The 22,615-nt window shown below is 41.5% G+C and overlaps 1 protein-coding gene across 4 annotated transcripts in view; it reads right to left on the bottom strand.

The window, feature by feature from the left end:
- Positions 1–22,615, bottom strand: part of LOC115127544 (ABC transporter G family member 20-like) — a 117,440-nt gene that overhangs the window by 84,371 nt on the left and 10,454 nt on the right. For all 4 annotated transcript variants that reach the window (XM_065023023.1, XM_065023024.1, XM_065023026.1 and 1 more), the window contains 2 exons: positions 22,048–22,207; positions 20,111–20,265 (listed from right to left, as the gene is read on the bottom strand). In XM_065023023.1, coding sequence (XP_064879095.1) covers positions 20,111–20,265; positions 22,048–22,207 — 315 coding nt within the window. The remainder of the gene's footprint in view (positions 1–20,110; positions 20,266–22,047; positions 22,208–22,615) is intronic.

Here is a 22,615-nt window from a genome sequence, read left to right on the forward strand (position 1 = left end):
AGAGTGTAGAGACTATAGATGACTGTTTAGCTGGACAGAGTGTAGAGACTGAAGAGACTATAGAGATGACTGTTATCTAGCTGGACAGAGCTGTAGAGACTATAGATGACTGTTATCAAGCTGACAGAGTGTTATCAAGAGACTATAGATGACTGTTAGGACAGAGTGTAGAGACTATAGATGACTGTTATCAAGCTGGACAGAGTGTAGAGACTATAGATGACTGTTATCTAGCTGGACAGAGTGTAGAGACTATAGATGACTGTTATCAGCTGGACAGAGTGTAGAGACTATAGATGACTGTTATCAAGCTGGACAGAGTGTAGAGACTATAGATGACTGTTATCTAGCTGGACAGAGTGTAGAGACTATAGATGACTGTTATCCAGCTGGACAGAGTGAAGACACTATAGATGACTGTTATCTAGCTGGACAGAGTGAAGAGACTATAGATGACTGTTATCTAGCTGGACAGAGTGTAGAGACTATAGATGACTGTTATCGGAAAGCTGGACAGAGTGTAGAGACTATAGATGACTGTTATCTAGCTGGACAGAGTGTAGAGACTATAGATGACTGTTATCAAGCTGGACAGAGGAAGAGATCAGAGTGAAGAGACTATAGATGACTGTTAGGACAGAGTGTAGAGACTATAGATGACTGTTATCAAGCTGGACAGAGTGTAGAGACTATAGATGACTGTTATCCAGCTGGACAGAGTGAAGAGACTATAGATGACTGTTATCAGCTGGACAGAGTGTAGAGACTATAGATGACTGTTATCAAGCTGGACAGAGTGTAAGAGACTATAGATGACTGTTATCTAGACTGGACAGAGTGTAGAGACTATAGATGACTGTTATCCAGCTGGACAGAGTGAAGACACTATAGATGACTGTTATCTAGCTGGACAGAGTGAAGAGACTATAGATGACTGTTATCTAGCTGGACAGAGTGAAGAGACTATAGATGACTGTTATCAAGCTGGACAGAGTGAAGAGACTATAGATGACTGTTATCAAGCTGGACAGAGTGAAGAGACTATAGATGACTGTTATCAAGCTGGACAGAGTGAAGACACTATAGATGACATGTTATCAAGCTGGACAGAGTGTAGAGACTATAGATGACTGTTAGACAGAGTGAAGAGACTATAGATGACTGTTAGGACAGAGTGTAGAGACTATAGATGACTGTTATCAAGCTGACAGAGTGTAGAGACTATAGATGACTGTTATCAAGCTGGACAGAGTGTAGAGACTATAGATGACTGTTATCTAGCTGGACAGAGTGAAGAGACTATAGATGACTGTTATCAAGCTGGACAGAGTGTAGAGACTATAGATGACTGTTATCCAAGCTGGACAGAGTGAAGAGACTATAGATGACTGTTATCAAGCTGGACAGAGTGAAGAGACTATAGATGACTGTTAGGACAGAGTGTAGAGACTATAGATGACTGTTATCAAGCTGACAGAGTGTAGAGACTATAGATGACTGTTATCTAGCTGGACAGAGTGAAGAGACTATAGATGACTGTTATCAAGCTGGACAGAGTGAAGAGACTATAGATGACTGTTATCAAGCTGACAGAGTGAAGAGACTATAGATGACTGTTATCAAGCTGGGCAGAGTGAAGAGACTATAGATGACTGTTATCAAGCTGGACAGAGTGAAGAGACTATAGATGACTGTTAGGACAGAGTGAAGAGACTATAGATGACTGTTATCAAGCTGGACAGAGAAGACACTATAGATGACTGTTATCAAGCTGGACAGAGTGAAGAGACTATAGATGACTGTTATCAAGCTGACAGAGTGAAGAGACTATAGATGACTGTTAGGACAGAGTGTAGAGACTATAGATGACTGTTATCAAGCTGGACAGAGTGTAGACTATAGATGACTGTTATCCAGCTGGACAGAGTGAAGAGACTATAGATGACTGTTATCAAGCTGGACAGAGTGTAGAGACTATAGATGACTGTTATCTAGCTGGACAGAGTGAAGAGACTATAGATGACTGTTTAGCTGGGACAGAGTGAAGAGACTATAGATGACTGTTATCAAGCTGGACAGAGTGTAGAGACTATAGATGACTGTTATCTAGCTGACAGAGTGAAGAGACTATAGATGACTGTTAGGACAGAGTGAAGAGACTATAGATGACTGTTATCAAGCTGGACAGAGTGTAGACTATAGATGACTGTTATCCAGCTGGACAGAGTGAAGAGACTATAGATGACTGTTATCAAGCTGGACAGAGTGTAGAGACTATAGATGACTGTTATCAAGCTGGACAGAGTGAAGAGACTATAGATGACTGTTATCAAGCTGGACAGAGTGAAGATACTATAGATGACTGTTATCAAGCTGGACAGAGTGAAGAGACTATAGATGACTGTTATCAGCTGGACAGAGTGTAGAGACTATAGATGACTGTTATCAAGCTGGACAGAGTGAAGAGACTATAGATGACTGTTATCAAGCTGGACAGAGTGAAGAGACTATAGATGACTGTTATCAAGCTGGACAGAGTGTAGAGACTATAGATGACTGTTATCCAGCTGGACAGAGTGAAGAGACTATAGATGACTGTTATCAGCTGGACAGAGTGTAGAGACTATAGATGACTGTTATCCAGCTGGACAGAGTGAAGAGACTATAGATGACTGTTAGGACAGAGTGTAGAGACTATAGATGACTGTTATCAAGCTGGACAGAGTGAAGACACTATAGATGACTGTTATCAAGCTGGACAGAGTGAAGAGACTATAGATGACTGTTATCAAGCTGGACAGAGTGAAGAGACTATAGATGACTGTTAGGACAGAGTGTAGAGACTATAGATGACTGTTATCAAGCTGGACAGAGTGAAGACACTATAGATGACTGTTATCCAGCTGGACAGAGTGAAGAGACTATAGATGACTGTTATCCAGCTGGACAGAGTGAAGAGACTATAGATGACTGTTATCAAGCTGGACAGAGTGAAGAGACTATAGATGACTGTTATCAAGCTGGACAGAGTGAAGACACTATAGATGACTGTTATCAAGCTGACAGAGTGAAGAGACTATAGATGACTGTTATCAAGCTGGACAGAGTGAAGAGACTATAGATGACTGTTAGGACAGAGTGTAGAGACTATAGATGACTGTTATCAAGCTGGACAGAGTGAAGACACTATAGATGACTGTTATCCAGCTGGACAGAGTGAAGAGACTATAGATGACTGTTATCCAGCTGGACAGAGTGAAGAGACTATAGATGACTGTTATCAAGCTGGACAGAGTGAAGAGACTATAGATGACTGTTATCAAGCTGGACAGAGTGAAGACACTATAGATGACTGTTATCAAGCTGGACAGAGTGTAGAGACTATAGATGACTGTTAGGACAGAGTGAAGAGACTATAGATGACTGTTATCTAGCTGGACAGAGTGAAGAGACTATAGATGACTGTTAGGACAGAGTGAAGAGACTATAGATGACTGTTATCAAGCTGGACAGAGTGTAGAGACTATAGATGACTGTTATCTAGCTGGACAGAGTGAAGAGACTATAGATGACTGTTAGGACAGAGTGAAGAGACTATAGATGACTGTTAGGACAGAGTGAAGAGACTATAGATGACTGTTAGGACAGAGTGTAGAGACTATAGATGACTGTTAGGACAGAGTGTAGAGACTATAGATGACTGTTATCTAGCTGGACAGAGTGAAGAGACTATAGATGACTGTTATCAAGCTGACAGAGTGAAGAGACTATAGATGACTGTTAGACAGAGTGTAGAGACTATAGATGACTGTTATCAAGCTGACAGAGTGTAGAGACTATAGATGACTGTTATCTAGCTGGACAGAGTGTAGAGACTATAGATGACTGTTATCAAGCTGGACAGAGTGAAGAGACTATAGATGACTGTTAGGACAGAGTGTAGAGACTATAGATGACTGTTATCAAGCTGGACAGAGTGTAGAGACTATAGATGACTGTTATCTAGCTGGACAGAGTGTAGAGACTATAGATGACTGTTATCAGCTGGACAGAGTGTAGAGACTATAGATGACTGTTATCAAGCTGGACAGAGTGTAGAGACTATAGATGACTGTTATCTAGCTGACAGAGTGTAGAGACTATAGATGACTGTTATCCAGCTGGACAGAGTGAAGACACTATAGATGACTGTTATCTAGCTGGACAGAGTGAAGAGACTATAGATGACTGTTATCTAGCTGGACAGAGTGTAGAGACTATAGATGACTGTTATCAAGCTGGACAGAGTGAAGAGACTATAGATGACTGTTATCAAGCTGGACAGAGTGAAGAGACTATAGATGACTGTTATCAAGCTGGACAGAGTGAAGACACTATAGATGACTGTTATCAAGCTGGACAGAGTGTAGAGACTATAGATGACTGTTAGGACAGAGTGAAGAGACTATAGATGACTGTTATCAAGCTGGACAGAGTGAAGAGACTATAGATGACTGTTATCAAGCTGGACAGAGTGAAGACACTATAGATGACTGTTATCAGAGACAGAGTGAAGAGACTATAGATGACTGTTATCAAGCTGGACAGAGTGAAGAGACTATAGATGACTGTTATCAAGCTGGACAGAGTGAAGAGACTATAGATGACTGTTATCAAGCTGGACAGAGTGTAGAGACTATAGATGACTGTTATCAAGCTGGACAGAGTGTAGAGACTATAGATGACTGTTATCTAGCTGGACAGAGTGAAGAGACTATAGATGACTGTTATCAAGCTGGACAGAGTGTAGAGACTATAGATGACTGTTATCCAGCTGGACAGAGTGAAGAGACTATAGATGACTGTTATCAAGCTGGACAGAGTGAAGAGACTATAGATGACTGTTAGGACAGAGTGTAGAGACTATAGATGACTGTTATCAAGCTGGACAGAGTGAAGACACTATAGATGACTGTTATCCAGCTGGACAGAGTGAAGAGACTATAGATGACTGTTATCCAGCTGGACAGAGTGAAGAGACTATAGATGACTGTTATCAAGCTGGACAGAGTGAAGAGACTATAGATGACTGTTATCAAGCTGGACAGAGTGAAGACACTATAGATGACTGTTATCAAGCTGGACAGAGTGTAGAGACTATAGATGACTGTTAGGACAGAGTGAAGAGACTATAGATGACTGTTAGGACAGAGTGTAGAGACTATAGATGACTGTTATCAAGCTGGACAGATTGTAGAGACTATAGATGACTGTTATCAAGCTGGACAGAGTGTAGAGACTATAGATGACTGTTATCTAGCTGGACAGAGTGAAGAGACTATAGATGACTGTTATCAAGCTGGACAGAGTGTAGAGACTATAGATGACTGTTAGGACAGAGTGTAGAGACTATAGATGACTGTTATCAAGCTGGACAGAGTGTAGAGACTATAGATGACTGTTATCCAGCTGGACAGAGTGAAGAGACTATAGATGACTGTTATCAAGCTGGACAGAGTGTAGAGACTATAGATGACTGTTATCAAGCTGGACAGAGTGAAGAGACTATAGATGACTGTTATCAAGCTGGACAGAGTGAAGATACTATAGATGACTGTTATCAAGCTGGACAGAGTGAAGAGACTATAGATGACTGTTATCAGCTGGACAGAGTGTAGAGACTATAGATGACTGTTATCAAGCTGACAGAGTGAAGAGACTATAGATGACTGTTATCAAGCTGGACAGAGTGAAGAGACTATAGATGACTGTTATCAAGCTGGACAGAGTGTAGAGACTATAGATGACTGTTATCCAGCTGGACAGAGTGAAGAGACTATAGATGACTGTTATCAGCTGGACAGAGTGTAGAGACTATAGATGACTGTTATCCAGCTGGACAGAGTGAAGAGACTATAGATGACTGTTAGGACAGAGTGTAGAGACTATAGATGACTGTTATCAAGCTGGACAGAGTGAAGACACTATAGATGACTGTTATCAAGCTGGACAGAGTGAAGAGACTATAGATGACTGTTATCAAGCTGGACAGAGTGAAGAGACTATAGATGACTGTTAGGACAGAGTGTAGAGACTATAGATGACTGTTATCAAGCTGGACAGAGTGAAGACACTATAGATGACTGTTATCCAGCTGGACAGAGTGAAGAGACTATAGATGACTGTTATCCAGCTGGACAGAGTGAAGAGACTATAGATGACTGTTATCAAGCTGGACAGAGTGAAGAGACTATAGATGACTGTTATCAAGCTGGACAGAGTGAAGACAGTATAGATGACTGTTATCAAGCTGGACAGAGTGAAGAGACTATAGATGACTGTTATCAAGCTGGACAGAGTGAAGAGACTATAGATGACTGTTAGGACAGAGTGTAGAGACTATAGATGACTGTTATCAAGCTGGACAGAGTGAAGACACTATAGATGACTGTTATCCAGCTGGACAGAGTGAAGAGACTATAGATGACTGTTATCCAGCTGGACAGAGTGAAGAGACTATAGATGACTGTTATCAAGCTGGACAGAGTGAAGAGACTATAGATGACTGTTATCAAGCTGGACAGAGTGAAGACACTATAGATGACTGTTATCAAGCTGGACAGAGTGTAGAGACTATAGATGACTGTTAGGACAGAGTGAAGAGACTATAGATGACTGTTATCTAGCTGGACAGAGTGAAGAGACTATAGATGACTGTTAGGACAGAGTGAAGAGACTATAGATGACTGTTATCAAGCTGGACAGAGTGTAGAGACTATAGATGACTGTTATCTAGCTGGACAGAGTGAAGAGACTATAGATGACTGTTAGGACAGAGTGAAGAGACTATAGATGACTGTTAGGACAGAGTGAAGAGACTATAGATGACTGTTAGGACAGAGTGTAGAGACTATAGATGACTGTTAGGACAGAGTGTAGAGACTATAGATGGCTGTTATCTAGCTGGACAGAGTGAAGAGACTATAGATGACTGTTATCAAGCTGGACAGAGTGAAGAGACTATAGATGACTGTTAGGACAGAGTGTAGAGACTATAGATGACTGTTATCAAGCTGGACAGAGTGTAGAGACTATAGATGACTGTTATCTAGCTGGACAGAGTGTAGAGACTATAGATGACTGTTATCAAGCTGGACAGAGTGAAGAGACTATAGATGACTGTTAGGACAGAGTGTAGAGACTATAGATGACTGTTATCAAGCTGGACAGAGTGTAGAGACTATAGATGACTGTTATCTAGCTGGACAGAGTGTAGAGACTATAGATGACTGTTATCAGCTGGACAGAGTGTAGAGACTATAGATGACTGTTATCAAGCTGGACAGAGTGTAGAGACTATAGATGACTGTTATCTAGCTGGACAGAGTGTAGAGACTATAGATGACTGTTATCCAGCTGGACAGAGTGAAGACACTATAGATGACTGTTATCTAGCTGGACAGAGTGAAGAGACTATAGATGACTGTTATCTAGCTGGACAGAGTGTAGAGACTATAGATGACTGTTATCAAGCTGGACAGAGTGAAGAGACTATAGATGACTGTTATCAAGCTGGACAGAGTGAAGAGACTATAGATGACTGTTATCAAGCTGGACAGAGTGAAGACACTATAGATGACTGTTATCAAGCTGGACAGAGTGTAGAGACTATAGATGACTGTTAGGACAGAGTGAAGAGACTATAGATGACTGTTAGGACAGAGTGTAGAGACTATAGATGACTGTTATCAAGCTGGACAGAGTGTAGACTATAGATGACTGTTATCAAGCTGGACAGAGTGTAGAGACTATAGATGACTGTTATCCAGCTGGACAGAGTGAAGAGACTATAGATGACTGTTATCAAGCTGGACAGAGTGAAGAGACTATAGATGACTGTTAGGACAGAGTGTAGAGACTATAGATGACTGTTATCAAGCTGGACAGAGTGTAGAGACTATAGATGACTGTTATCTAGCTGGACAGAGTGAAGAGACTATAGATGACTGTTATCAAGCTGGACAGAGTGTAGAGACTATAGATGACTGTTATCTAGCTGGACAGAGTGAAGAGACTATAGATGACTGTTATCAAGCTGGGCAGAGTGTAGAGACTATAGATGACTGTTATCAAGCTGGACAGAGTGAAGAGACTATAGATGACTGTTAGGACAGAGTGAAGAGACTATAGATGACTGTTATCAAGCTGGACAGAGTGAAGACACTATAGATGACTGTTATCAAGCTGGACAGAGTGAAGAGACTATAGATGACTGTTATCAAGCTGGACAGAGTGAAGAGACTATAGATGACTGTTAGGACAGAGTGTAGAGACTATAGATGACTGTTATCAAGCTGGACAGAGTGTAAGAGACTATAGATGACTGTTATCCAGCTGGACAGAGTGAAGAGACTATAGATGACTGTTATCAAGCTGGACAGAGTGTAGAGACTATAGATGACTGTTATCTAGCTGGACAGAGTGAAGAGACTATAGATGACTGTTAGGACAGAGTGAAGAGACTATAGATGACTGTTATCAAGCTGGACAGAGTGTAGAGACTATAGATGACTGTTATCTAGCTGGACAGAGTGAAGAGACTATAGATGACTGTTAGGACAGAGTGAAGAGACTATAGATGACTGTTATCAAGCTGGACAGAGTGTAGACTATAGATGACTGTTATCCAGCTGGACAGAGTGAAGAGACTATAGATGACTGTTATCAAGCTGGACAGAGTGTAGAGACTATAGATGACTGTTATCAAGCTGGACAGAGTGAAGAGACTATAGATGACTGTTATCAAGCTGGACAGAGTGAAGATACTATAGATGACTGTTATCAAGCTGGACAGAGTGAAGAGACTATAGATGACTGTTATCAGCTGGACAGAGTGTAGAGACTATAGATGACTGTTATCAAGCTGGACAGAGTGAAGAGACTATAGATGACTGTTATCAAGCTGGACAGAGTGAAGAGACTATAGATGACTGTTATCAAGCTGGACAGAGTGTAGAGACTATAGATGACTGTTATCCAGCTGGACAGAGTGAAGAGACTATAGATGACTGTTATCAGCTGGACAGAGTGTAGAGACTATAGATGACTGTTATCAAGCTGGACAGAGTGTAGAGACTATAGATGACTGTTATCAAGCTGGACAGAGTGAAGAGACTATAGATGACTGTTAGGACAGAGTGAAGAGACTATAGATGACTGTTATCAAGCTGGACAGAGTGTAGAGACTATAGATGACTGTTATCTAGCTGGACAGAGTGAAGAGACTATAGATGACTGTTAGCTGGACAGAGTGAAGAGACTATAGATGACTGTTATCAAGCTGGACAGAGTGTAGAGACTATAGATGACTGTTATCAAGCTGGACAGAGTGAAGAGACTATAGATGACTGTTAGCTGGACAGAGTGAAGAGACTATAGATGACTGTTATCAAGCTGGACAGAGTGTAGACTATAGATGACTGTTATCCAGCTGGACAGAGTGAAGAGACTATAGATGACTGTTATCAAGCTGGACAGAGTGTAGAGACTATAGATGACTGTTATCAAGCTGGACAGAGTGAAGAGACTATAGATGACTGTTATCAAGCTGGACAGAGTGAAGATACTATAGATGACTGTTATCAAGCTGGACAGAGTGAAGAGACTATAGATGACTGTTATCAGCTGGACAGAGTGTAGAGACTATAGATGACTGTTATCAAGCTGGACAGAGTGAAGAGACTATAGATGACTGTTATCAAGCTGGACAGAGTGAAGAGACTATAGATGACTGTTATCAAGCTGGACAGAGTGTAGAGACTATAGATGACTGTTATCCAGCTGGACAGAGTGAAGAGACTATAGATGACTGTTAGGACAGAGTGTAGAGACTATAGATGACTGTTATCAAGCTGGACAGAGTGTAGAGACTATAGATGACTGTTATCCAGCTGGACAGAGTGAAGAGACTATAGATGACTGTTAGGACAGAGTGTAGAGACTATAGATGACTGTTATCAAGCTGGACAGAGTGTAGACTATAGATGACTGTTATCAAGCTGGACAGAGTGTAGAGACTATAGATGACTGTTATCCAGCTGGACAGAGTGAAGAGACTATAGATGACTGTTATCAAGCTGGACAGAGTGAAGAGACTATAGATGACTGTTAGGACAGAGTGTAGAGACTATAGATGACTGTTATCAAGCTGGACAGAGTGTAGAGACTATAGATGACTGTTATCTAGCTGACTGAAGAGACTATAGATGACTGTTATCAAGCTGGACAGAGTGTAGAGACTATAGATGACTGTTATCTAGCTGGACAGAGTGAAGAGACTATAGATGACTGTTATCAAGCTGGACAGAGTGTAGAGACTATAGATGACTGTTATCAAGCTGGACAGAGTGAAGAGACTATAGATGACTGTTAGGACAGATCTATAGATGACTGTTATCAAGCTGGACAGAGTGAAGACACTATAGATGACTGTTATCAAGCTGGACAGAGTGAAGAGACTATAGATGACTGTTATCAAGCTGGACAGAGTGAAGAGACTATAGATGACTGTTAGGACAGAGTGTAGAGACTATAGATGACTGTTATCAAGCTGGACAGAGTGTAGACTATAGATGACTGTTATCCAGCTGGACAGAGTGAAGAGACTATAGATGACTGTTATCAAGCTGGACAGAGTGTAGAGACTATAGATGACTGTTATCTAGCTGGACAGAGTGAAGAGACTATAGATGACTGTTAGGCACAGAGTGAAGAGACTATAGATGACTGTTATCAAGCTGGACAGAGTGTAGAGACTATAGATGACTGTTATCTAGCTGGACAGAGTGAAGAGACTATAGATGACTGTTAGGACAGAGTGAAGAGACTATAGATGACTGTTATCAAGCTGGACAGAGTGTAGACTATAGATGACTGTTATCCAGCTGGACAGAGTGAAGAGACTATAGATGACTGTTATCAAGCTGGACAGAGTGTAGAGACTATAGATGACTGTTATCAAGCTGGACAGAGTGAAGAGACTATAGATGACTGTTATCAAGCTGGACAGAGTGAAGATACTATAGATGACTGTTATCAAGCTGGACAGAGTGAAGAGACTATAGATGACTGTTATCAGCTGGACAGAGTGTAGAGACTATAGATGACTGTTATCAAGCTGGACAGAGTGAAGAGACTATAGATGACTGTTATCAAGCTGGACAGAGTGAAGAGACTATAGATGACTGTTATCAAGCTGGACAGAGTGTAGAGACTATAGATGACTGTTATCCAGCTGGACAGAGTGAAGAGACTATAGATGACTGTTATCAGCTGGACAGAGTGTAGAGACTATAGATGACTGTTATCAAGCTGGACAGAGTGTAGAGACTATAGATGACTGTTATCTAGCTGGACAGAGTGAAGAGACTATAGATGACTGTTAGGACAGAGTGAAGAGACTATAGATGACTGTTATCAAGCTGGACAGAGTGTAGAGACTATAGATGACTGTTATCTAGCTGGACAGAGTGAAGAGACTATAGATGACTGTTAGGACAGAGTGAAGAGACTATAGATGACTGTTATCAAGCTGGACAGAGTGTAGAGACTATAGATGACTGTTATCTAGCTGGACAGAGTGAAGAGACTATAGATGACTGTTAGGACAGAGTGAAGAGACTATAGATGACTGTTATCAAGCTGGACAGAGTACACTAGACTATAGATGACTGTTATCCAGCTGGACAGAGTGAAGAGACTATAGATGACTGTTATCAAGCTGGACAGAGTGTAGAGACTATAGATGACTGTTATCAAGCTGGACAGAGTGAAGAGACTATAGATGACTGTTATCAAGCTGGACAGAGTGAAGATACTATAGATGACTGTTATCAAGCTGGACAGAGTGAAGAGACTATAGATGACTGTTATCAGCTGGACAGAGTGTAGAGACTATAGATGACTGTTATCAAGCTGGACAGAGTGAAGAGACTATAGATGACTGTTATCAAGCTGGACAGAGTGAAGAGACTATAGATGACTGCTATCAAGCTGGACAGAGTGTAGAGACTATAGATGACTGTTATCCAGCTGGACAGAGTGAAGAGACTATAGATGACTGTTATCAGCTGGACAGAGTGTAGAGACTATAGATGACTGTTATCCAGCTGGACAGAGTGAAGAGACTATAGATGACTGTTAGGACAGAGTGTAGAGACTATAGATGACTGTTATCAAGCTGGACAGAGTGAAGACACTATAGATGACTGTTATCAAGCTGGACAGAGTGAAGAGACTATAGATGACTGTTATCAAGCTGGACAGAGTGAAGAGACTATAGATGACTGTTAGGACAGAGTGTAGAGACTATAGATGACTGTTATCAAGCTGGACAGAGTGAAGACACTATAGATGACTGTTATCCAGCTGGACAGAGTGAAGAGACTATAGATGACTGTTATCAGCTGGACAGAGTGAAGAGACTATAGATGACTGTTATCAAGCTGGACAGAGTGAAGAGACTATAGATGACTGTTATCAAGCTGGACAGAGTGAAGACACTATAGATGACTGTTATCAAGCTGGACAGAGTGAAGAGACTATAGATGACTGTTATCAAGCTGGACAGAGTGAAGAGACTATAGATGACTGTTAGGACAGAGTGTAGAGACTATAGATGACTGTTATCAAGCTGGACAGAGTGAAGACACTATAGATGACTGTTATCCAGCTGGACAGAGTGAAGAGACTATAGATGACTGTTATCCAGCTGGACAGAGTGAAGAGACTATAGATGACTGTTATCAAGCTGGACAGAGTGAAGAGACTATAGATGACTGTTATCTAGCTGGACAGAGTGTAGAGACTATAGATGACTGTTATCAAGCTGGACAGAGTAGAGACTATAGATGACTGTTATCTAGCTGGACAGAGTGTAGAGACTATAGATGACTGTTATCAAGCTGGACAGAGTGAAGAGACTATAGATGACTGTTAGGACAGAGTGTAGAGACTATAGATGACTGTTATCAAGCTGGACAGAGTGTAGAGACTATAGATGACTGTTATCTAGCTGGACAGAGTGTAGAGACTATAGATGACTGTTATCAGCTGGACAGAGTGTAGAGACTATAGATGACTGTTATCAAGCTGGACAGAGTGTAGAGACTATAGATGACTGTTATCTAGCTGGACAGAGTGTAGAGACTATAGATGACTGTTATCCAGCTGGACAGAGTGAAGACACTATAGATGACTGTTATCTAGCTGGACAGAGTGAAGAGACTATAGATGACTGTTATCTAGCTGGACAGAGTGTAGAGACTATAGATGACTGTTATCAAGCTGGACAGAGTGTAGAGACTATAGATGACTGTTATCTAGCTGGACAGAGTGTAGAGACTATAGATGACTGTTATCAAGCTGGACAGAGTGAAGAGACTATAGATGACTGTTAGGACAGAGTGTAGAGACTATAGATGACTGTTATCAAGCTGGACAGAGTGTAGAGACTATAGATGACTGTTATCTAGCTGGACAGAGTGTAGAGACTATAGATGACTGTTATCAGCTGGACAGAGTGTAGAGACTATAGATGACTGTTATCAAGCTGGACAGAGTGTAGAGACTATAGATGACTGTTATCTAGCTGGACAGAGTGTAGAGACTATAGATGACTGTTATCCAGCTGGACAGAGTGAAGACACTATAGATGACTGTTATCTAGCTGGACAGAGTGAAGAGACTATAGATGACTGTTATCTAGCTGGACAGAGTGTAGAGACTATAGATGACTGTTATCAAGCTGGACAGAGTGAAGAGACTATAGATGACTGTTATCAAGCTGGACAGAGTGAAGAGACTATAGATGACTGTTATCAAGCTGGACAGAGTGAAGACACTATAGATGACTGTTATCAAGCTGGACAGAGTGTAGAGACTATAGATGACTGTTAGGACAGAGTGAAGAGACTATAGATGACTGTTAGGACAGAGTGTAGAGACTATAGATGACTGTTATCAAGCTGGACAGAGTGTAGAGACTATAGATGACTGTTATCAAGCTGGACAGAGTGTAGAGACTATAGATGACTGTTATCTAGCTGGACAGAGTGAAGAGACTATAGATGACTGTTATCAAGCTGGACAGAGTGTAGAGACTATAGATGACTGTTATCCAGCTGGACAGAGTGAAGAGACTATAGATGACTGTTATCAAGCTGGACAGAGTGAAGAGACTATAGATGACTGTTAGGACAGAGTGTAGAGACTATAGATGACTGTTATCAAGCTGGACAGAGTGTAGAGACTATAGATGACTGTTATCTAGCTGGACAGAGTGAAGAGACTATAGATGACTGTTATCAAGCTGGACAGAGTGTAGAGACTATAGATGACTGTTATCTAGCTGGACAGAGTGAAGAGACTATAGATGACTGTTATCAAGCTGGACAGAGTGTAGAGACTATAGATGACTGTTATCAAGCTGGACAGAGTGAAGAGACTATAGATGACTGTTAGGACAGAGTGAAGAGACTATAGATGACTGTTATCAAGCTGGACAGAGTGAAGACACTATAGATGACTGTTATCAAGCTGGACAGAGTGAAGAGACTATAGATGACTGTTATCAAGCTGGACAGAGTGAAGAGACTATAGATGACTGTTAGGACAGAGTGTAGAGACTATAGATGACTGTTATCAAGCTGGACAGAGTGTAGACTATAGATGACTGTTATCCAGCTGGACAGAGTGAAGAGACTATAGATGACTGTTATCAAGCTGGACAGAGTGTAGAGACTATAGATGACTGTTATCTAGCTGGACAGAGTGAAGAGACTATAGATGACTGTTAGGACAGAGTGAAGAGACTATAGATGACTGTTATCAAGCTGGACAGATAGAGACTATAGATGACTGTTATCTAGCTGGACAGAGTGAAGAGACTATAGATGACTGTTAGGACAGAGTGAAGAGACTATAGATGACTGTTATCAAGCTGGACAGAGTGTAGACTATAGATGACTGTTATCCAGCTGGACAGAGTGAAGAGACTATAGATGACTGTTATCAAGCTGGACAGAGTGTAGAGACTATAGATGACTGTTATCAAGCTGGACAGAGTGAAGAGACTATAGATGACTGTTATCAAGCTGGACAGAGTGAAGATACTATAGATGACTGTTATCAAGCTGGACAGAGTGAAGAGACTATAGATGACTGTTATCAGCTGGACAGAGTGTAGAGACTATAGATGACTGTTATCAAGCTGGACAGAGTGAAGAGACTATAGATGACTGTTATCAAGCTGGACAGAGTGAAGAGACTATAGATGACTGTTTCAAGCTGGACAGAGTGTAGAGACTATAGATGACTGTTATCCAGCTGGACAGAGTGAAGAGACTATAGATGACTGTTATCAGCTGGACAGAGTGTAGAGACTATAGATGACTGTTATCCAGCTGGACAGAGTGAAGAGACTATAGATGACTGTTAGGACAGAGGTGTAGAGACTATAGATGACTGTTATCAAGCTGGACAGAGTGAAGACACTATAGATGACTGTTATCAAGCTGGACAGAGTGAAGAGACTATAGATGACTGTTATCAAGCTGGACAGAGTGAAGAGACTATAGATGACTGTTAGGACAGAGTGTAGAGACTATAGATGACTGTTATCAAGCTGGACAGAGTGAAGACTATAGATGACTGTTATCCAGCTGGACAGAGTGAAGAGACTATAGATGACTGTTATCCAGCTGGACAGAGTGAAGAGACTATAGATGACTGTTATCAAGCTGGACAGAGTGAAGAGACTATAGATGACTGTTATCAAGCTGGACAGAGTGAAGACACTATAGATGACTGTTATCAAGCTGGACAGAGTGAAGAGACTATAGATGACTGTTATCAAGCTGGACAGAGTGAAGAGACTATAGATGACTGTTAGGACAGAGTGTAGAGACTATAGATGACTGTTATCAAGCTGGACAGAGTGAAGACACTATAGATGACTGTTATCCAGCTGGACAGAGTGAAGAGACTATAGATGACTGTTATCAAGCTGGACAGAGTGAAGAGACTATAGATGACTGTTATCAAGCTGGACAGAGTGAAGAGACTATAGATGACTGTTATCAAGCTGGACAGAGTGAAGACACTATAGATGACTGTTATCAAGCTGGACAGAGTGTAGAGACTATAGATGACTGTTAGGACAGAGTGAAGAGACTATAGATGACTGTTATCTAGCTGGACAGAGTGAAGAGACTATAGATGACTGGACAGAGTGCAAGAGACTATAGATGACTGTTATCAAGCTGGACAGAGTGTAGAGACTATAGATGACTGTTATCTAGCTGGACAGAGTGAAGAGACTAGATGACTGTTAGGACAGATGAAGAGACTATAGATGACTGTTAGGACAGAGTGAAGAGACTATAGATGACTGTTATAGAGACTATAGATGCTGACAGAGTGTAGAGACTATAGATGACTGTTATCTAGCTGGACAGAGTGAAGAGACTATAGATGACTGTTATCAAGCTGGACAGAGTGAAGAGACTATAGATGACTGTTAGGACAGAGTGTAGAGACTATAGATGACTGTTATCAAGCTGGACAGAGTGTAGAGACTATAGATGACTGTTATCTAGCTGGACAGAGTGTAGAGACTATAGATGACTGTTATCAAGCTGGACAGAGTGAAGAGACTATAGATGACTGTTAGGACAGAGTGTAGAGACTATAGATGACTGTTATCAAGCTGGACAGAGTGTAGAGACTATAGATGACTGTTATCTAGCTGGACAGAGTGAAGAGACTATAGATGACTGTTATCAGCTGGACAGAGTGTAGAGACTATAGATGACTGTTATCAAGCTGGACAGAGTGTAGAGACTATAGATGACTGTTATCAGCTGGACAGAGTGTAGAGACTATAGATGACTGTTATCCAGCTGACAGAGTGAAGACACTATAGATGACTGTTATCAAGCTGGACAGAGTGAAGAGACTATAGATGACTGTTATCTAGCTGGACAGAGTGTAGAGACTATAGATGACTGTTATCAAGCTGGACAGAGTGAAGAGACTATAGATGACTGTTATCAAGCTGGACAGAGTGAAGAGACTATAGATGACTGTTATCAAGCTGGACAGAGTGAAGAGACTATAGATGACTGTTATCAAGCTGACAGAGTGTAGAGACTATAGATGACTGTTAGGACAGAGTGAAGAGACTATAGATGACTGTTATCAAGCTGGACAGAGTGAAGAGACTATAGATGACTGTTATCTGGACAGAAGACACTGATGACTGTTACAGAGCTGACAGAGTGAAGAGACTATAGATGACTGTTATCAAGCTGGACAGAGTGAAGAGACTATAGATGACTGTTAGGACAGAGTGTAGAGACTATAGATGACTGTTATCAAGCTGGACAGAGTGTAGAGACTATAGATGACTGTTATCAAGCTGGACAGAGTGTAGAGACTATAGATGACTGTTATCTAGCTGGACAGAGTGAAGAGACTATAGATGACTGTTATCAAGCTGGACAGAGTGTAGAGACTATAGATGACTGTTATCCAGCTGGACAGAGTGAAGAGACTATAGATGACTGTTATCAAGCTGGACAGAGTGAAGAGACTATAGATGACTGTTAGGACAGAGTGTAGAGACTATAGATGACTGTTATCAAGCTGGACAGAGTGTAGAGACTATAGATGACTGTTATCTAGCTGGACAGAGTGAAGAGACTATAGATGACTGTTATCAAGCTGGACAGAGTGTAGAGACTATAGATGACTGTTATCTAGCTGGACAGAGTGAAGAGACTATAGATGACTGTTATCAAGCTGGACAGAGTGTAGAGACTATAGATGACTGTTATCAAGCTGGACAGAGTGAAGAGACTATAGATGACTGTTAGGACAGAGTGAAGAGACTATAGATGACTGTTATCAAGCTGGACAGAGTGAAGACACTATAGATGACTGTTATCAAGCTGGACAGAGTGAAGAGACTATAGATGACTGTTATCAAGCTGGACAGAGTGAAGAGACTATAGATGACTGTTAGGACAGAGTGTAGAGACTATAGATGACTGTTATCAAGCTGGACAGAGTGTAGACTATAGATGACTGTTATCCAGCTGGACAGAGTGAAGAGACTATAGATGACTGTTATCAAGCTGGACAGAGTGTAGAGACTATAGATGACTGTTATCTAGCTGGACAGAGTGAAGAGACTATAGATGACTGTTAGGACAGAGTGAAGAGACTATAGATGACTGTTATCAAGCTGGACAGAGTGTAGAGACTATAGATGACTGTTATCTAGCTGGACAGAGTGAAGAGACTATAGATGACTGTTAGGACAGAGTGAAGAGACTATAGATGACTGTTAGGACAGAGTGAAGAGACTATAGATGACTGTTAGGACAGAGTGTAGAGACTATAGATGACTGTTAGGACAGAGTGTAGAGACTATAGATGACTGTTATCTAGCTGGACAGAGTGAAGAGACTATAGATGACTGTTATCAAGCTGGACAGAGTGAAGAGACTATAGATGACTGTTAGGACAGAGTGTAGAGACTATAGATGACTGTTATCAAGCTGGACAGAGTGTAGAGACTATAGATGACTGTTATCTAGCTGGACAGAGTGTAGAGACTATAGATGACTGTTATCAGCTGGACAGAGTGTAGAGACTATAGATGACTGTTATCAAGCTGGACAGAGTTTAGAGACTATAGATGACTGTTATCAAGCTGGACAGAGTGTAGAGACTATAGATGACTGTTATCCAGCTGGACAGAGTGAAGAGACTATAGATGACTGTTATCTAGCTGGACAGAGTGAAGAGACTATAGATGACTGTTATCTAGCTGGACAGAGTGTAGAGACTATAGATGACTGTTATCAAGCTGGACAGAGTGAAGAGACTATAGATGACTGTTATCAAGCTGGACAGAGTGAAGAGACTATAAGATGACTGTTATCAAGCTGGACAGAGTGTAGAGACTATAGATGACTGTTAGGACAGAGTGTAGAGACTATAGATGACTGTTAGGACAGAGTGTAGAGACTATAGATGACTGTTATCAAGCTGGACAGAGTGAAGACACTATAGATGACTGTTATCTAGCTGGACAGAGTGAAGAGACTATAGATGACTGTTATCAAGCTGGACAGAGTGAAGAGACTATAGATGACTGTTATCAAGCTGGACAGAGTGTAGAGACTATAGATGACTGTTATCAGCTGGACAGAGTGTAGAGACTATAGATGACTGTTAGGACAGAGTGTAGAGACTATAGATAACTGTTATCAAGCTGGACAGAGTGTAGAGACTATAGATGACTGTTATCAAGCTGGACAGAGTGAAGAGACTATAGATGACTGTTATCAAGCTGGACAGAGTGAAGAGACTATAGATGACTGTTATCCAGCTGGACAGAGTGAAGAGACTATAGATGACTGTTATCAAGCTGGACAGAGTGTAGAGACTATAGATGACTGTTATCAAGCTGGACAGAGTGAAGAGACTATAGATGACTGTTATCCAGCTGGACAGAGTGAAGAGACTATAGATGACTGTTATCAAGCTGGACAGAGTGAAGAGACTATAGATGACTGTTATCCAGCTGGACAGAGTGAAGAGACTATAGATGACTGTTATCAAGCTGGACAGAGTGTAGAGACTATAGATGACTGTTATCTAGCTGGACAGAGTGAAGAGACTATAGATGACTGTTATCCAGCTGGACAGAGTGTAGAGACTATAGATGACTGTTATCAAGCTGGACAGAGTGAAGAGACTATAGATGACTGTTATCTAGCTGGACAGAGTGAAGAGACTATAGATGACTGTTATCAAGCTGGACAGAGTGTAGAGACTATAGATGACTGTTATCCAGCTGGACAGAGTGAAGAGACTATAGATGTAGGTACATTATCATTTATACATAGTTTCCATTTGGTTTTTGTTATTTGAATGTGTATTGAGATTGTTTTCTCCCTAATTAAAACAAATAAATGAACAATGATATAAATCCAACCCATCCGTGGGCCATATTTAATGGGCTCGTATGTTTGACACCACTGTGTTGACACGGTTGTGTTACCTGAGGTTTCGGACTAGTTTGCTCTTCTGAGGTAGGTCCAGGAAGTCCACCAGGAAGTCCATGCGTGCCTGGGTGTCCGTAGATGACAGGCCGTGGATCCTTCCGAAGAACGTCAGGGTGTCACTGATGGTAAACTCATTGTACAATGCCAGGTCCTAAAGGAGAAACACAATGTTATGTCATGGTATGTGTTGTGTTGATATCAAATCAAACTTTATTTATACAGCACATTTATTACAAAGGTGAGAAAGATAAAAACACTAAACGTTTTCTATACACATTTTAAATGAAGATAGACAAGAACTAAATTACGAGACAAATTAAAATGGTGTGTTTTGCTACAGTATGCTATGTTGACATATCATGTTGTCATGGTATTTATAGTCATATGTCAATACACTTCCATAGTGTCTAAAAGGTTAGGAGTTCATTTGGAACTGAGGTTTGTGCATCTGTCAAATCAAATCAAATCTTATTTGTCACATGCTTCGTAAACAACAGGTGTAGACTAACAGTGAAATGCTTACTTACGGGGCCCTTCCCAACAATGCAGAGAGAAAAATAGAACAATTATAACACGAGGAATAAATACACAATGAGTAACGATAACTTGGCTATATGCACTTTCCCTCCTGGACAAGAGGAACACCTATGTGAGAATGCTGTTCATAGACTACATCTCTGTGTTCAACACCATAGAGCCCTCCAAGCTCATCACTAAGCTCAGGACCCTGGGACTGAACACCTCCCTGTGCAACTAGCAGTCGTATGGCTTTGGGGTAGCAGCTGGTAAACTATTTAACTAACTAGCAGTCGTATGGCTTTGGGGTAGCAGCTGGTCGTATGGCTTTGGGGTAGCAGCTGGTAAACTATTTAACTAACTAGCAGTCGTATGGCTTTGGGGTAGCAGCTGGTAAACTATTTAACTAACTAGCAGTCGTATGGCTTGGGGGTAGCAATTGGTAAACTATTTAACTAAGTAGCAGTCGTATGGCTTTGGGGTAGCAGCTGTTCAGGGTCCTGTTGGTTCTAGACTTGGTGCATCGGCACCGCTTGCCTTGCGGTAGCAGAGAGAACAGTCTATGGCATGGGTGGCTGGAGTCTTTTACAATATTTAGGGTCTTCTTCTGACACCGCCTGGTATAGAGGTCCTGGATGGCAGGGAGCTCTGCCCCGGTGAACTACTGGGACCGTATGCACTACCCTCTGTAGTGCCTTGAGGTCGGATGCCAAGCAGTTGCCATACCAAGCAGTGATGCAACAAGTCAAGATGCTCTCAATGGTGCAGCTGTAGAACTTTTTGAGGATCTGAGGGCCCATGCTAAATATTATTAGCCTCCTGAGGGGAGAGAGGAGTTGTCGTGCCTTCTTCATGACTGTGTTGGTGTGTGTGGACCATAATTATTACTTAGTGACGTGGACACCAAAGAAATTGAAGCTCTCGATGATGGGGGCGTGCTCGGCACTCCATTTCCTGTAGTCCATTATCAGCTCATTTGTCGTCGTCGGTGATCAGGCCAACCACCGTTGTGTCGTCAGCAAACTTAATGATGGTGTTGGAGTCGTGCGCGGCCACGCAGTTGTGGGTGAACTGGAAGTACAGGAGGGGACTAAGCACGCAACCCTGAGGGGCCCCCGTGTTGAGGATCAGTGTGGCGGAGGTGTTGTAACCTACCCTCACCATCTGGGGGCAGCCCGTCAGGAAGTCCACGATCCAGTTGCACAGGGAGGTGTTCAGTCCCAGGGTCCTGAGCTTAGTGATGAGCTTGGAGGGCTCTATGGTGTTGAACACAGAGCTGTAGTCTATGAACAGCATTCTCACATAGGTGTTCCTCTTGTCCAGGAGGGAAAGTGCAGTGTGGAGTGCGATAGAGATTGCGTCATCTATGAATCTATTTACCTGTGGTATGTTGTGTACCTATAAGTTAACAGTTTACCTGTGGCATGTACCCCACCATCCTCCCAGGGACCTGGTGACCAGGAAATGCGGGCGGCTTCCCCAACACGCTGATGTGCCCTCGGGAGATCTTCAGTGTTCCCACAATGCATTTCAACAGTGTGGTCTTCCCACACCCACTCGGACCCAGCAGGCCGTAGCTGTAAGATAACAGGAAGAACATTTGCAGTAAATCATACATATTACTACAGTATGATAGTATAGTATGATAGTATGATACGATAGTATAGTATCATAGTATAGTATGATACGATAGTATAGTATGATAGTATAGTATGATATGATAGTATAGTATGATAGTATAGTATGATAGTATAGTATGATAGTATATCATAGTATTATAGTGTAGTATGATACGATAGTATAGTATGACAGTATAGTATGATATGATAGTATAGTATAGTATGATATGATAGTACCGTATGATAGTATAGTACAGTATGATAGTATAGTATGATAGTATATCATAGTATGATAGTATAGTACGATAGTATGATATGATAGTATGATAATATAGTATGATATGATAGTACAGTATGATAGTATAG

The sequence above is a fragment of the Oncorhynchus nerka genome, linkage group LG10 (genome assembly GCF_034236695.1).
Source record: "Oncorhynchus nerka isolate Pitt River linkage group LG10, Oner_Uvic_2.0, whole genome shotgun sequence".
Lineage (NCBI taxonomy): Eukaryota > Metazoa > Chordata > Actinopteri > Salmoniformes > Salmonidae > Oncorhynchus > Oncorhynchus nerka.